At 49.8% G+C, this 16,385-nt stretch overlaps 1 protein-coding gene across 1 annotated transcript in view; it reads right to left on the reverse strand.

Annotated features, from left to right (window-relative positions):
* The window catches only part of Galnt17 (polypeptide N-acetylgalactosaminyltransferase 17), a 230,389-nt gene that overhangs the window by 153,179 nt on the left and 60,825 nt on the right, over positions 1 to 16,385 (reverse strand). The window contains exons 4-5 of the mRNA XM_071605427.1: positions 4,978 to 5,152; positions 1,051 to 1,248 (exon numbers count right to left, since the gene is read on the reverse strand). Of these exons, the coding sequence (XP_071461528.1) occupies positions 1,051 to 1,248; positions 4,978 to 5,152 (373 nt within the window). The remainder of the gene's footprint in view (positions 1 to 1,050; positions 1,249 to 4,977; positions 5,153 to 16,385) is intronic.

The following is a 16,385-nucleotide window of genomic DNA, read 5'->3' on the forward strand; positions in this document are numbered from 1 at the left end:
GAAAAATGGAGGAAGAAGCCGGAGATCGGAGAGGCCAGGCAGCTGTGAGGCCGGAGGGGCCTCCAGGAGCAGGAAAGGACCAGGAGACAGTTCTCCACAGGGGACTCCGGGAGGACCCTGGATTTCAGCCTCATTGGGCGCACTTCAGATTTCTGAGCTCTGGAACAGTCAGACCAGATCTGCACTGTTCTGAGTCCTCGTGGGTGCAGTCACTGGTTACAGCAGCAGGAGGAAGCACTGGGCACTGAGGCCAACCTGCTTCACTCAACACCCTGACACTCACACTTCGCAGCGGGCACAAGACCTGTGGACCCCCACGCCCCTCCAGGCAGGGACCTGGGGTGGGAGCCACATGGAGTTCCCAGAGGCCCTCCCCTATGCAAGATGCCACAACTATTGTCCCTTCCTGTGTGGAGCTATGTCACAAACAAGGGTGAGAGACTCTGCAGTTATTCAAGTCTCATGTAATAAAGTAGCTCCCAACCAGGGGCGTGCAAGTCCTGGCTGGAGAGAGCCTGATCCTGGAGCATCCCTAACCTCACGTGCTGGTTTTCCTGTCTACACATCCTTCAATGAATGGATAAGGTACAATAACAAGTCCCATGTGTAAAGTAGGCATAGTAAGAGGTTAATGACAGTAACTAGAAATAGAGCAATTGTAACCACAGAGTGTAATACAACTTATTTAAAGCGAATGAAGTGCTTATTTGGGGAATTTTCCCCACTTCCTATTTTCAAATCGACTGGCGGATGGTAACGGAGACCACAGAAAGCAAAGCCCCTAAAGCCACAGTCCTAGGAATTAAGGACCAAGGAAGAATAAAAAGTGTGAATGTGACCATCAGTCTAAAGTTTCAGTGTGGCTGTGTCGACATGCAGCTGAAGGAACAAAGGGCAGGGTCCGCCCTCTGCAGGGAACTCTGATCTAAGACACCCGCCATTCCCCAGGGCTGCTGGCACCCTGGTGTCCCAGCCCTCCCCACTCTATGGCTCCTCTGTCCTGGGACCTGGGGACCGACCGCTGACCCGCCAGAGCTCGCTGTCACAGACCTGATGGGGAGAGAAGGGTCCCCGGCATCCCACCAGTCCTTCGGGGGGCTGATGTACATGCACCACAGCTCCCAGCTGTAGCCATGGGCAGAGTTTTCGTAGCGCTGCACCTCAAAGTTGTCCTGCTTGATGTTGTCGATGGAGGGGAGGATCACTCGCTTCCGGTTCTCCTGGATGCGGGACAGGACTGGCTCAGCCCTGAAACAGAGAAGTGGAATCAACTCTCCCTGGTGGCCTTGGACGCGTGGGCCATGCCCCAGGCTCTTGCCCTCCTGGAGTCCCTAGTGATGGTGGGAGGGAGAACTCAGAACCCGGGGTGCCCAGTCCAGAGCGCCAGGCCTCCCTGTTGGTCAGTGACGGTAGGATTCCCACATTCCCACTGTTCTCCGGTGCCACACAGGTCACGACTCCCCCCTCACTACGCCTCTTGCTGCTTCTGCTGGCTGACACTGAATGTCCTTTCCCCAAATAGGCCATGTCTGCCTGGATAGCCTGGTTTTAATAAGCGATTCGCTGGCTTCTTTGCATGTGTGGCTATTTCAGTTTTTTTAATTGATTATTTAATTGATTTCTTAAAAGGGATCTAATTGAATCGGTTAGCAATGGAAGGCCTGGAACTAATTAAACGCAAAGGCAGGCAGGATCCTGCCTCCTAGCGTGCTTTCTCTCTGAGGCTGCTGCGGGCTTCCACCGGGAATCTGGCTCCAAGTTCAAGGTGTAGCTGGCTGGCCTGGGAGAAAGCAGATGGCCAGGCACCTCTGCCAACGTGTGTCTCCCGGGCAGACCTGGGAAGGGGCCATTTCCCACATTTGAGAAGGACAAGATGGCTCTGGGTAGCCAAGGCATTAATCTCTCAGCTTAGACCAGAGTGCGGGCTTTGGAAAAGAGTCAAGGGAAATCCCGTTCCTCTGCATTATTTGGAAGAATAATGAGAGCGCTGGGTGCACAGCCCATCTCTGTTCATTTGCAGCTATTGAATTACCTGTGGGCTCATCTCATCTTTCTATTTAAAACGAACAATAAAATAGACCCCAGGCCATTTACTGCCTTCTACAGTCTGGCCTGCACCATTCCAGCTGGAGGCAGGCGGGGGCTCTCCTGGCTGGAAACCGAGCTTCAGGACTCGGCCCTCCAGGGTTCCACTCTGCCCTCCCCTGGGAATGCCCTTGGCCACTGGTAGAGAGCCCAGCACCCAGGAGGCTTAGATCCAATGTCACCTCTCCCTAGAAGCCCTCCCCAATTCCCCTAGGAGGAGGGTTTCCTCCCTCTGGACTCAGGCCACACCTCACCTTATTCAAGCTGCACAGCCTTTGTTAATCTCTGAGCTGCCACCTACCCAGCACCTGGGCCCAGGCACCATTTGAAATGATTTCCATGCACTGTATCCCAGAAGGGGACGCAGTGATCATCATTTACCAAGTGAGGAGACTGAGGCTCAGGGAGGGTTAAGCAGCTGGCCCTGGGCCCAAAGGCCAGCTGGCAGAGAGGCAGGTATCTAACCAAATGATCTGTTTCCCACCTCACCCTATGACCTACTGCCTCCTTGAAGGGACCACGGGTGGCCTGTCGCTGTGCTGTGCGCAGAGAGCACTCAGCTCAGTGCTCCCTGTGCTGTCCCTCAGCGCGAAGACCTAAGCCCTTGGTTGAAGTGATGTTGTTGCAGGTGAAGTGTCGGAGTCCGCTGTGCACAGGAGGAGGGGCAACTCCCCCTGGGGACTGCTGCCCTCCCTGGGCATGTCTGTGGACTGCCATGCCTCTTGGAGGGGCATGCTCCCACCCCAACCTCCCAGGAAGGCTGGGCTTGTGGGGGAGCTGGTTTGCCCATGGGGTCTGAGCAGGAGTGACAAGGTCACAGCTGAGCCAAAGCTGTAGTAGCCGCTGCAAGGTGCAGCCTTTCTTCTCCCTCCTGGCCCTCAAAATGGCATGTGGTAGAAGGAGGATCTCTTGTGACCCAGAACATAGAGGAGCTCTCAAGCAGAGCCATGGACAACCCACAGCCGACAGGCCGATGGACATTACCAGGTAGGGAGTTTGGGGAAGAGGGAAGAGCTGAGCCGGGGCAGTGGCAGCCAGAACAGGAAGAGGGAGCCAGTGAGGAACTGGTTCAAAGGCAAAATGGCTAGAGGTGGGGCTGGGTGGGGAGGGCCAGGGAGGGGACGGGAAGGAGGGCAGAGTTGAAGACTTGGAGGGTTAAAGGCAGGCAGCTGCCATGGGCCCCCAAGTGCATTGTTCAGGAGGCTCCCTGCTCAGTGATTCTCAAGCTGACTGTGTGTGTTCTGATGACTGGTGGTGACTGGTGGCCAGGGCTGGCTAGGGCGGGTACAGGACCCACACAGCTTCTGACTTCAGGGGTCTGGGAGGAGCCTGCCAACTGTGGATTTGCATTTCTAACAAGCTCTGAGGCTGCTGGTCTGGGGACCTGCTTCACTACTGCAAAGGGTGAACTACTCAGAAGCTCAGGGGACAGGTAGGAACTGAAGATACTCAGCTTCAAGCCACCAGCATTGACAGCAGCAAAGAACCAGGCAAGGAGACTGGCCTGGGAGGTGAGGACAGATGCCAGTGTGCCCCGGGATGGGCCGTGTCCACAGGGACCTCGGCTGCCCTGTGCTGATCTGCACAGGCTCCTTGAGAAGCCTCCATTGAGAGGCCTGGGAAGTTGGCAGATGAGGACACATTTGAACGCTTTTGGGGACATCAGGATTTCCCCCCTTTAATACCAGGGATTGCACCACTGAGTCATGTTACCAAGCCCTTTTTATGTTTTATTTTGAGACAGGGTCTCGCTAAGTTGCTGAGGCTGGCTGTGAACTTTGACTCCTCCTGCCTCAGCTCCCGAGTCACAGGGACTTCAGCTATGTGCCACCATGCCTGGAAAGACACCAGTTCTTTAAAGCTGGTACTGTGAACAAGTTATTCAAGGGTATCGTTGGGTGTAAATCAACCTTTTCTGTGAAGACAAGACTTGGCTTCTTTAACAAGCTGACCTCACAGTCAGGGTGTTAGCTGGGCCCTGGGAGGAGGGGGTGGGGGGGTCAGAAAAGGGTGAGTGACAGGAACATAAATGCAGTTTAATAAGAGCATTAAATTCTCAGGGCACAGTAATGTGACTATAGTTAGCTGTAATCTATTGTATATTTCAAAATAGCTACAATGTCCCCAACACAAAGAAACGATAAGTATTTGAGGTGACAGGTGTGCTCAGTATCTGATTTGACCAGTGCATGTAGGTATGTGTAAAACACCACACTGTACCCTGTGAATAGGTGCAGTCATGTGTGTGGATTAAAAAAAAAAAAAAGACTCTTCTCTCTAATAAGTGACTCCAGTGCAGCCTGTCAAGCCTCTGACATGACATGGAGTTGTCCCCTGGGGTGCCCTTGGACCCGCCTCTCCATGGGGAAGTCCTGCTTTGGCTTCGCCATCTCACTGTGTGAACTGGTGGTGCTGCCTCTTGCTTCTACAGGCACAGCCCTGTCCCTCAGTTCTTCTTTCTACCTGGGAAAACCTCAGGGCCACATCTACGGAGAATAAAGCTCCTCTTCCTCCTGTGAGACCAGAGCCAAGACCCTGAAGCCGGAAACTGCCACGAAGGTGGAATTATCAGGCCTCCTCCCGAGAAGAGGGAACGCGTCAGTGGGGAGAAGATCAACACAAACACAACTGCTGGGTCCCCTGCCCAGGATCGTTGTGCGTTCTGCGAGAGGAGTGTCGGGCCCGTCCCTGGGCGTGAAGATCAGGCTGGTAGATGGGACAGGCAGTCAGCTCCCCTGTTTTTCTCCCAGCAGGACTCCCACCTCCTCCACCACCCTTTTTCATCCCTCCAGTGGCACCTGAGGAGCAGGTGGAGCGTGCCCTCCCCCAGGTTACAGCTCCTTCTAAGGGCACAGAAGGCCTTAGTGCTCCCAGTGTCGGCCTGTGACCTACCAGCCAGCAGTGAACTCCACATGGGCGTCAAAGAAGCCGGTGACCTGGCCGGTGGCCACCTTCCAGCCCTCGATGCGCGCGCGGATCAGGCCCTCTCTCTTCTGGTTACGCACCACCTTCACCAGCCCGGGGTAGCGCTTGTGCACATACTCCTCCAGCGGGGCCTTCAGCTCCTCTGCCAGGGACAAGAGCAAGAGGTCCACGGTCAGGGCATCTCCACGGGCAACCAACCCGTGACGCTTGCATACCCTAAGAGGGTTGAGTGACTGCAAAAGTGTCAATGTCGGTAAGGCCAGTGGAAAGGTGGCCCAGTCCGAGGGCAGCCTCACTTTGGACAGCTGCACTCTGAGGACCACCGGGTCATAGCTGGCCAGAATACGGCCCTGGCTTCCACAGCCCAGCTGCTGCAGGCAGGCAGGGGTCCTTTGGGATGTCTTTTCTTTGTGGCCCTTCTACTTTCTTAGCTAGTACCCCTATTGCCCCAAAGCCCCCGGGGCCTTCTGGTCAACTCCTAAGTGGACTCTCCCTGTGCACAAACTGCTGCTCATGGAATGTGTGCTGGCTGCCCAGATGCAGGGCCACAGGCCAGATTCACCAGGGACAAGGCCTGTGCTGGTCTTTGCCCAGCAGCAGAAATCCTGCTGGGGGCGGAAATCCTGCAAGGCTGCCTACACCTGAACACCGCCCTCCGCCCCTTGGCAGCAGCAGCAAGCGGATGAGAAGGTGTTTCATTTCTGTGATCTAATTTAATCCTGAAGCAACCCTAGGAGGTTGCTAGACTAATTCCATTAATTAGCAAGATTAATTCCATTTTGCAAATTAAGATACAATGTGAGGGAGGCCAACCTGTCCTAAGGTCACACACCTAGCAATGAAGAGCTGAGACCTAATCCCACCGTGCGCCCTCGTAGGTGGAGGTGGGGGCTGGGCAGACAGCACATAGGGGAGGGATGCCCGGGTGCACCCCAAGGATCTGCACAGAGTCTCCCCCTGGGGGTCACTCCAGGAGCTGCATGGGTGATTCTGATGCAAGCAGGTCCCCAGGTGGACCTTCCAGAAATGCTTTTACCTCTGGGTTTACTGTAGAGAAAGCTAGAGAGGCTGCATTACCAGACATTGTCACATCCTAGATAAACCTGGCAGCCTACATAAGGGTCAGCGGTTTGCGTGGTGGCTGTTGTGCCTGGAAAGAGGCAGCCCTGTGACCCCAGGAGAAACAGAGAAGGAGTGTTTAGACAAACGGGGCAAGAGGACCCAAAGGGCAAGGGCACAGGAAAGGCGCTGTCAGTCGATGGCCCCGTGTGGGGAACGAGAGCACAAGGCACCCAACCGTGTCCCCACAGAACTCTGCTCTTGAGTCCTAGCCCCGTAGCTCAGAATGTGGCTGTGCTTGAAGACAGGCCCTGTAAAGGGACAGCTGCGTAAAGTGAGGCCATTAGGGGGGCCCGGTTCTTAAGGACTCATGTCCCAGAGGTGGAGGGACTCAAGCAGACATGCGGGGTGTGTGGGCACCGAAGGACGACCATGGGATGAGGTAGCAAGGGGGGTCGTCCAGAAGCCAAGGAGAGAGACCCAAGGAAAGCACCCCCACCACGCCTTGATCTTGACCTTCCAGTCTCCAGACTGTGGGAAAACACCTTTCTGCGATTCACCACCTGCGGTCCAGGGAGCTCTGCTGTGGCTGCCCCAGAAGACTACTTGAGGGCGGCTGATGACCAGGTGCCATCACCCTTGAGGAGGAGGACCTCTGCCATGGTCCAGCATGTGGGTGGGCTGAAGCTGCAGGCGTGGGCTGTGGGCACCCTGGGACACTCTGGGCAGGTCAGCCCACTCCTGCCTCCACTCATGGTCTCCAGAGAGTGAGGTGACCGGAGGAGCAGGTGCACCTGGGGATGATGGGCAATGCTAATCATTGTCCAGCCTTATGGACATCAGGAGTAAATGGAATTACATGTGAGGGTTTTTTTTTTTTAATTTTTTATTGTTGGCTGTTCAAAACATTACATAGTTCTTGATATATCCTATTTCACACTTTGATTCAAGTGGGTTATGAACTCCCATTTTTACCCCATATACAGATTGCAGAATCACATCAGTTACACATCCATTGATTTACATATTGCCATACTAGTGTCTGTTATGTTCTGCTGCCTTTCCTATCCTCTACTATCCCCCCTCCCCTCCCTTCCCCTCCCCTCTTCTCTCTCTACCCCCTCTACTGTCATTCATTTCTCCCCCTTGTATTATTTTTCCCTTTCCCCTCACTTCCTCTTGTATGTACTTTTGTATAACCCTGAGGGTCTCCTTCCATTTCCATGCAATTTCCCTTCTCTCTCCCTTTCCCTCCCACCTCTCATCCCTGTTTAATGTTAATCTTCTTCTCATGCTCTTCGTCCCTACTCTGTTCTTAGTTACTCTCCTTATATCAAAGAAGACATTTGGCATTTGTTTTTTAGGGATTGGCTAGCTTCACTTAGCATAATCTGCTCTAATGCCATCCATTTCCCTGCAAATTCTATGATTTTGTCATTTTTTAATGCAGAGTAATACTCCATTGTGTATAAATGCCACATTTTTTTTTATCCATTCGTCTATTGAAGGGCATCTAGGTTGGTTCCACAGTCTTGCTATTGTGAATTGTGCTGCTATGAACATCGATGTAGCAGTGTCCCTGTAGCATGCTCTTTTTAGGTCTTTAGGGAATAGACCAAGAAGGGGAATAGCTGGGTCAAATGGTGGCTACATTCCAGCTTTCCAAGAAATTTCCATACTGCTTTCCAAATTGGCTGCACCAATTTGCAGTCCCACCAGCAATGTACAAGTATACCCTTTTCCCCACATCCTCGCCAGCACTTGTTGTTGTTTGACTTCATAATGGCTGCCAATCTTACTGGAGTGAGATGGTATCTTAGGGTGGTTTTGATTTGCATTTCTCTGACTGCTAGAGATGGTGAGCATTTTTTCATGTTCTTGTTGATTGATTGTATGTCCTCCTCTGAGAAGTGTCTGTTCAGGTCCTTGGCCCATTTGTTGATTGGGTTGTTTGTTATCTTATTGTCTAATTTTTTGAGTTCTTTGTATACTCTGGATATTAGGGCTCTATCTGAAGTGTGAGGAGTAAAGATTTGTTCCCAGGATGTAGGCTCCCTATTTACCTCTCTTATTGTTTCTTTTGCTGAGAAAAAACTTTTTAGTTTGAGTAAGTCCCTTTTGTTGATTCTAGTTATTAACTTTTGTGCTATGGGTGTCCTATTGAGGAATTTGGAGCCCGACCCCACAGTATGTAGATCGTAGCCAACTTTTTCTTCTATCAGACGGCGTGTCTCTGACTTGATATCAAGCTCCTTGATCCATTTTGAATTAACTTTTGTGCATGGAGAGAGAAAGGGATTCAGTTTCATTTTGTTGCATATGGATTTCCAGTTTTCCCAGCAACATTTGTTGAAGATGCTATCCTTCCTCCATTGCATGCTTTTAGCCCCTTTATCAAATATAAGATAGTTGTAGTTTTGTGGATTGGTTTCTGTGTCCTCTATTCTGTACCATTGGTCCACCCGCCTGTTTTGGTACCAGTACCATGCTGTTTTTGTTACTATTGCTCTGTAGTATAGTTTGAAGTCTGGTATCGCTATACCGCCTGATTCACACTTCCTGCTTAGCATTGTTTTTGCTATTCTGGGTCTTTTATTTTTCCATATGAATTTCATGATTGCTTTCTCTATTTCTACAAGAAATGCCGTTGGGATTTTGATTGGCATTGCATTAAACCTATAGAGAACTTTGGGTAACATCGCCATTTTGATGATGTTAGTTCTGCCCATCCATGAACAGGGTATATTTTTCCATCTTCTAAGATCTTCTTCTATTTCTCTCTTTAGGGTTCTGTAGTTTTCATTGTATAAGTCTTTCACCTCTTTTGTTAGGTTGATTCCCAAGTATTTTATTTTTTTTGAAGATATTGTGAATGGAGTGGTTGTCCTCATTTCCATTTCAGAGGATTTGTCGCTGATATACAGGAATGCCTTTGATTTATGCGTGTTGATTTTATATCCTGCCACTTTGCTGAATTCATTTATTAGCTCTAATAGTTTCTTTGTAGACCCTTTTGGGTCTGCTAGGTATAGAATCATATCATCTGCAAATAGTGATAATTTAAGTTCTTCTTTTCCTATTTTTGTGCCTTTAATTTCTTTCGTCTGTCTAATTGCTCTGGCCAGTGTTTCGAGAATTATGTTGAACAGAAGTGGTGAGAGAGGGCATCCCTGTCTTGTTCCAGATTTTAGAGGGAATGCCTTCAATTTTTCTCCATTCAGAATGATGCTAGCCTGAGGCTTAGCACAGATTGCTTTTACAATATTGAGGTATGTTCCTGTTATCCCTAGTTTTTCTAGAGTTTTGAACATAAAGGGATGCTGTACTTTGTCGAATGCTTTTTCCGCATCTATTGAGATGATCATATGGTTCTTATTTTTAAGTCTATTGATGTGGTGAATAACATTTATTGATTTCCGTATATTGAACCAGCCTTGCATCCCAGGGATGAATCCTACTTGATCATGGTGCACAATTTTTTTGATATGTTTTTGTATCCGATTCGCCAGAATTTTATTGAGGATTTTTGCATCTAGGTTCATTAGAGATATTGGTCTGTAGTTTTCTTTCTTTGAAGTGTCTTTGTCTGGTTTAGGTATCAGGGAGATGTTGGCCTTGTAGAATGAATTTGGAAGTTCTCCCTTTTTTTCTATTTCCTGAAGTAGCTTGAAAAGTATTGGTATTAGTTCCTCTTTAAAGGTTTTGTAAAACTCTGCTGTATACCCATCCGGTCCTGGGCTTTTCTTAGTTGGTAGTCTTTTGATGGTTTCTTCTATTTCCTCAATTGATATTGGTCTGTTTAGGTTGTCTATATCCTCCTGACTCAATCTGGGCAGATCATATGACTTAAGAAATTTATCTATGCCTTCACTATCTTCTAATTTATTGGAGTATAAGGATTCAAAATAATTTTTGATTATCTTCTGTATTTCTGAAGTGTCTGTTGTGATATTGCCTTTTTCATCCTGTATGCTAGTAATTTGAGTTCTCTCTCTTCTTCTCTTCGCTAGCATGGCTAAGGGTCTGTCGATTTTGTTTATTTTTTCAAAGAACCAACTTTTAGTTTTGTCAATTTTTTCAATTGTTTCTTTTGTTTCGATTTCATTAATTTCAGCTCTGATTTTAATTATTTCTTGCCTTCTACTTCTTTTGCTGTTGTTTTGCTCTTCTTTTTCTAGGATTTTGAGATGAAGTATGAGATCATTTATGTGTTGTTTTTTTCTTTTTTTAAGGAATGAACTCCAAACAATGAATTTTCCTCTTAGAACTGCTTTCAATGTGTCCCATAGATTCCGATATGTTGTGTCTGTGTTTTCATTTATCTCTAAGAATTTTTTAATTTCCTCCTTGATGTCTTCTATAACCCATTGATCATTCAGTAACCTATTGTTCATTCTCCAAGTGATGTATGCTTTTTCCTTCCTTCTTTTATCATTGATTTTCAGTTTCATTCCATTATGATCAGATAAGATGCATGGTATTATCTCTACTCCTTTATATTGTCTAAGAGTTGCCCTGTGACATAATATATGATCTATTTTTGAGAAAGATCCATGTGCTGCTGAGAAAAAAGTGTAACTGCTTGATGTTGGGTGGTATATTCTATATATGTCAATTAAGTCTAGGTTATTAATTGTGTTATTGAGTTCTATAGTTTCCTTATTCAACTTTTGTTTGGAAGATCTGTCCAGTGGCGAGAGAGGTGTGTTGAAGTCTCCCATGATTATTGTATGGTGGTCTATTAGACTCTTTGATGAACATAGCTGCACCATTGTTTGGGGCATATATATTTATGATTGTTATGTCTTGTTGGTGTATGATTCCCTTAAGCAGTATGTAGTGTCCCTCTTTATCCCTTTTGATTAACTTGGGCTTGAAATCTATTTTATTTGATATGAGTATGGACACTCCTGCTTGTTTCCAAAGTCCATATGAGTGATATGATTTTTCCCAACCTTTCACCTTCAGCCTAGGTATGTCTTTTCCTATCAAATGCGTCTCCTGTAGGCAGCATATTGTTGGGTCTTGTTTTGTGATCCATTCTACTAGCCTGTGTCTCTTAATTGGTGAGTTTAAGCCATTAACATTTAGGGTTATTATTGAGATGTGGGTTGTTCTTCCAGCCATATTTGTTTATTTCTGTTACTAAACATGGTTTGTTTTCCTCTTTGATTATTTTTGCCCCCTTTACTGTCCTACCTCCCACTGTTGGTTTTCATTCTTATTTTCCATTTCCTCTTCCTGTAATGTTTTGCCGAGGATGTTTTGAAGAGATGGTTTTCTAACTGCAAATTTTTTTAACTTTTGTTTATCGTGGAAGGTTTTAATTTCATCTTCCATTCTGAAGCTTAATTTCGCTGGATACACAATTCTTGGTTGGAACCCATTTTCTTTCAGTGTTTGAAATATGTTATTCCAGGATCTTCTAGCTTTCAGAGTCTGTGTTGAAAGATCAGCTGTTATCCTGATTGGCTTACCCCTGAATGTAATCTGCTTCCTTTCTCTTGTAGCTTTTAAAATTCTCTCCTTATTCTGTATGTTGGGCATCTTCATTATAATGTGTCTAGGTGTGGATCTCTTATGATTTTGCACATTCGGCGTCCTGTAGGCTTCTAGGATTTGGGATTCTGTCTCATTCTTCAAGTCTGGGAAGTTTTCTAGTATTATTTCATTGAATAGATTGCTCATTCCTTTGGTTTGGAGTTCTATACCTTCCTGTATCCCAATGACTCTTAAGTTTGGTCTCTTAATGTTATCCCATATTTCTTGGATGTTCTGCTCATGGTTTCTTAACAGTCTTGCTGAGCTGTCTATGTTCTTTTCAAGTTGAAATACTTTGTCTTCATTGTCTGATGTTCTATCTTCTAAGTGTTCTACTCTGCTGGCAGTATTCTCAATTGAGTTTTTAAGTTGGTTTATTGCTTCCTGCATTTCTAGGATTTCTGTTTGTTTGTTTTTTATAACCTCTATCTCCCTGTATAGTTGATCCTTTGCTTCCTGGATTTGTTTGTGTAATTCATTGTCGAAGTGATCTTTCATTGTCTGATTTTGCTGTCTAATGTCTTCCTTGATACTCCAGATCATCTGAAGCATGTATATCCTGAATTCTTTATCTGACATTCCATCTGCTGCAGCTGTTACCTCTTCTAAAGTTGAGTTGACCTGCATTGCTTGTGGTCCTTTCTTTCCTTGTCTTTTCATACTGCTTGCGTTTCTTTCTGCTTGGTGAAACTGTTGTGTTTTTGAAAAATTTTCCCCCCTATATATTTATATTGCTCTTGTATAGTTGAAAAGTCTCCCTTGCAGGGTTGGGCGGCGGTCTGCCTACCTTGCAGGCGCAGGCGGCGGCTCTGCTCTGCCCCTCCTCCAATTGGTGTGAGGTGTCTACCACGCCCGCGGACCTCAGGGCCTGTTCGCAGGTCGGTCGGTCGCAGGTCTGCATACCTTGCAGGCGCAGGCGGCGGCTCTGCTCTGCCCTTACTCCAATTGGGGTGTTGTGACTACCACCCCGGCAGGTCACTGGGCCTGTTCCGGGCACGGGCGAAGGCTCTGCTCTGCTCCTACTCCAAATGGGGTGACGTGTCTGTCGCACCGGCAGGCCACTGGGCCTGTCCCGCTGGTCGGTCGCAGGTCTGCCCACCTTTCGGGCACGGGTGGCGGCTCTGCTCTGCCCCTACTCCAATTGGGGTCACGTGACCACCACACAGGCGGGCCGCTGGGCCTGATCCGGGTGCGGGCAAAGGCTCTGCTCTGCCCCTACTCCAGTTGGGGTGATGTGTGTACCATGCTGGCAGGCCGCTGGGCCTGATCCGCCGGTCTGTCGCAGGTCTGCTTACCTTGCAGGCGCGGGCGGCGGCTCTGCCCTGCCCCTCCTACCACTACATGTGAGGGTTTTAAGGTGCATTTAAAGTTAGAGGAGTCGGGTCAGAGAGGCCCCTGACACCTCCCTGGCACAGGGTGGCACAGCGTGGCCAACCTCCAGCGGCTGTGGCAAACACTTATGATATGTCTCCTTCCCTGCAGAGAGGTTTGAGGCCCCTTAGCAGGGACTGGAGAGCATCCCTGGAGCCCAAGGAGGCTGGGCGAGAGGCCATGAGGCAGGACGCTAAGCCAGAGCTCGGCCTCTCCAACTCAAGGGCACTGGAGCAGGAGGCACTGGAACAGACGCTGGACACGGCCACTTCCGCTCCCTGTAGGGAGGCCCAGGGGAAGGACTGAGCGTGACAGAGGCAAGCAGGCTGTGCTACAGCTGTTCCCACCCTGACTCTGCCAAGGCTCCATTCCTCACATGGCTGGTCAGGAGGGGCCTCTGGGAGGTGACTGGTCACAGGGACACAATCCTCATGCATGGATTAATGTCCTTATCCAGAGGCTGGGTAGGTCTCAGGGAGTGAGCTAGGTCTGGGAAGCCTGGCTTAATCAGCACATGAGCAGGCTGCAGCACCCTCTGCCCCCCAGGTGACGTCATCACCAGGTTACGTGCAGCACAGGCCCTGGCAGAGGCAGCTGCCTGATCTCCAATTGCCCTGCCTGCTGAGCAGTGGGCTAAGCAAACCTCCCCTTCCTAACTCACTGGCCTCGGGTGTTTTGTTACAGCAACACAGAATGGGCCAGGGAGACTGGGCGAGGCGTGTGTGCTTGGCTTCCATTTATTCTCCAGGAGGACCGGGCAGGTGGGCAGGGCGTGGAGGGACATGCCGCTGAAGGCAATGGGCAGCACACCGTCTTCACCCACGGGACTTTCTGAATGCTGAGTGCCGAGCACCATCCCTGGGGACTGCACACATTCCAGGCTCTCAACTGCCAGGCAACTGGGGATACTCGAGGCTCTGCTCAGTAACCGGATATCACGTCTGGCTATATGGTCTCTATATAAACTTCCCAGTGATGTCCTCACTTGTAAAAGTGGTTGTGACTGAGACTCTGGGGTAGGGAAAAGCTAAGAGTTTACAAGGCTGCAAAGAGAGAGCCGCCGTTCCCATGGCTGCCTCTCCTACATCCCAAGGCTACTGAGAGGGACATTAGAGGGCTCTGAGAGTACCCGGGGATGATGGGCAATGCTAATCGTTGTCCAGCCTTATGGACATCATGAGTAAATGGAACTACATGTGAAGGCTTTAAGGTGCATCTAGCAAATGCTCTTTCTAATAACTAATCTGTGGTTATTAATAATTCAGATCCACTTTATAGCTTCCCCCGGACGCTGCTCATCTTCCTAAGCAGACAATGTCACCTTAGAGCCTGGGGACTGTTTTACCCCAGACAGAACTGCAGGCACCGTCCTCACTTTCCAAGGTACAGGGACCCAGCATTCCAGACGCAACTGAGGTGGAGCCCAGGAGCTGTGCTGGGAGGACAGAGGGAGGTGCCATGACCCAGCCAGCAGGCTCATCCTGGGGACACTGAGCAGGCCTCGCATCCCTGCCCTGCAGGGTAACTCTAGGCTTGATGAGGGGCGGGGCCCATGCCTAAATTAAAAAGCAAATAAAAAACAGCTCAGACCCGAGTGCTCCCTCCAGACACGTCCCGTCTAATTAAGAAGACACTCATTCAAAGATTCCAATATTCACTATCTCCAGGCAGATGGAGCCAAGGGACAAAGGAGAGAGCCACGGGGGAGGAGCTGAAGCAACCCAGGGGGGAGGTGACTGACTGGGTCTCAGGAGCAGCTGTGTCCTTAGGCAGAGGCCTGGGTGTGTGCTTTCACTGTCCCAGAGAGCCCAGCACAAGAACACACAAACGCAGAACCACCCCCACAAGGTGACAGTGTCACCCATGCCAGAGACTCAGGCTGGGCAACCGGGAAGGTGCCATTAATTTAAAAAGACAAAAGAGAACGAGAGAGCAGGAGGGACAGGTTGATGAGCTCAGCTGGGTACAGGTGGGTTCCAGTGGATATGGAGGGGTGGCCGAGGAGGGCCAAGGTAGGAATGCCCAGAAGGAAGGTGTCAGGAGAGGGTGACAGTTCCAGGGGACGGAAGACGATGCAGGACCATACCCACACTGTTAGGAGGCAGGGAAAGAGCCAGAAACCCACCCTGGGCAGAGCATCACAGGGCAGAGCTTCTAAGGGGGGCCTGTGTACGGCTCCCAGGGAGTCCCAGAGCCTGCGAGGACTGAGGCTCATGCCCTGTCCCCAGTGACCAGTGTTCAGCCTCAGGGAGAGCCAGGTGCATTCAAGATAGTGAGTGAGTGCAGGCACCTGATGGGACCAGTGACCGGAGGGACTTCCCTCCGGGTGGCTCCCTGAAGGGACAGGCTGAGCATGGGGAAGTGGATGAACAGGGGCTTAGAAGAGAGTTCCAGAAGGACTGCTTCTGAGGGAACACACCTGGGATGGCCGGAGAGCTCTGGGTTGTTGAGGTTTGGAGAGGAGAGAATCTGACTGGGGGTGAGTGCGGGGTGCAAGAGCCCAAGTCCACCCTAGAGTGAGTGAGTGCACAGGTCGACCTCGTGAAACCAGCCCCCAGGTTCCCATGGGGGATAGCTAAGCTGGGATTGCTTAGAAATGTCACGCCCATCCCCTAAGGTCGGCCATCACCCTCCACAGAAGAAACCCTTCTGCAACAGTACAGGGAGAGCCGGAAAAACATTCATCTATGTTTTCATATTTTCTTACCATCAAACTCAGAGAAGAAAACAAAAACCTATTTCTGCAGAGATAAATGCTTACCTTCCAGTGTTAGATGAAATCCAATATCAGATTGGCCCTGGGCCATTTGGGAATCCCTGCTTTTCTCACAATTTTGATAAACAGTATTTGGGGGAGTCGGGAGGGAAGACGTGAGCACTGCCCGTGACCAGGAGGGGCTGGCGAGGGAAATACACCTGCTCTCAACAGTGAGGCAGCCTGTCGTCCAGGCTCAGGGAGCGTGAGCTGGTGAGGAGGAGGGTACAAGAGCGGAGCCAGCGCAGAGCGTCCCTGGGGCATTCTCTCCAGAGCCCCGCTTTCAGCAACCTAGAGGGTAGGCCGTCAGCGGAGTCCCTCCTCTCAGGGACTAGGTTAGCCCGGAAGGCTCCTCCATTCCACAGGTGCGTAGCCTGAGGGAGGGGCCACACTGGGGTCCATGCTGGTGGGAAAGCTCACCTCTCCTCCCTCCCCTGGTTAGTGAGCCTTGAGGGGAACAGCCGAACGTCCCACCTCTCCTTCAGGCGTGGAGGCTCAGGAGAAGCCACCTAGGTGCAAACGAAGGTTTCTAGAAACTCCACCACCCATGAACTTGCTTAACAGCCTCCAAGGGACCAGGGTTCTGTGGACACACACTGGAGCCTGACTCCATAGGTGACAGGCTAGCTGGCTCTTCGTGAACTGGCCC

The sequence above is a fragment of the Marmota flaviventris genome, chromosome 19, assembly GCF_047511675.1.
Source record: "Marmota flaviventris isolate mMarFla1 chromosome 19, mMarFla1.hap1, whole genome shotgun sequence".
In the NCBI taxonomy this organism is placed as follows: domain Eukaryota; kingdom Metazoa; phylum Chordata; class Mammalia; order Rodentia; family Sciuridae; genus Marmota; species Marmota flaviventris.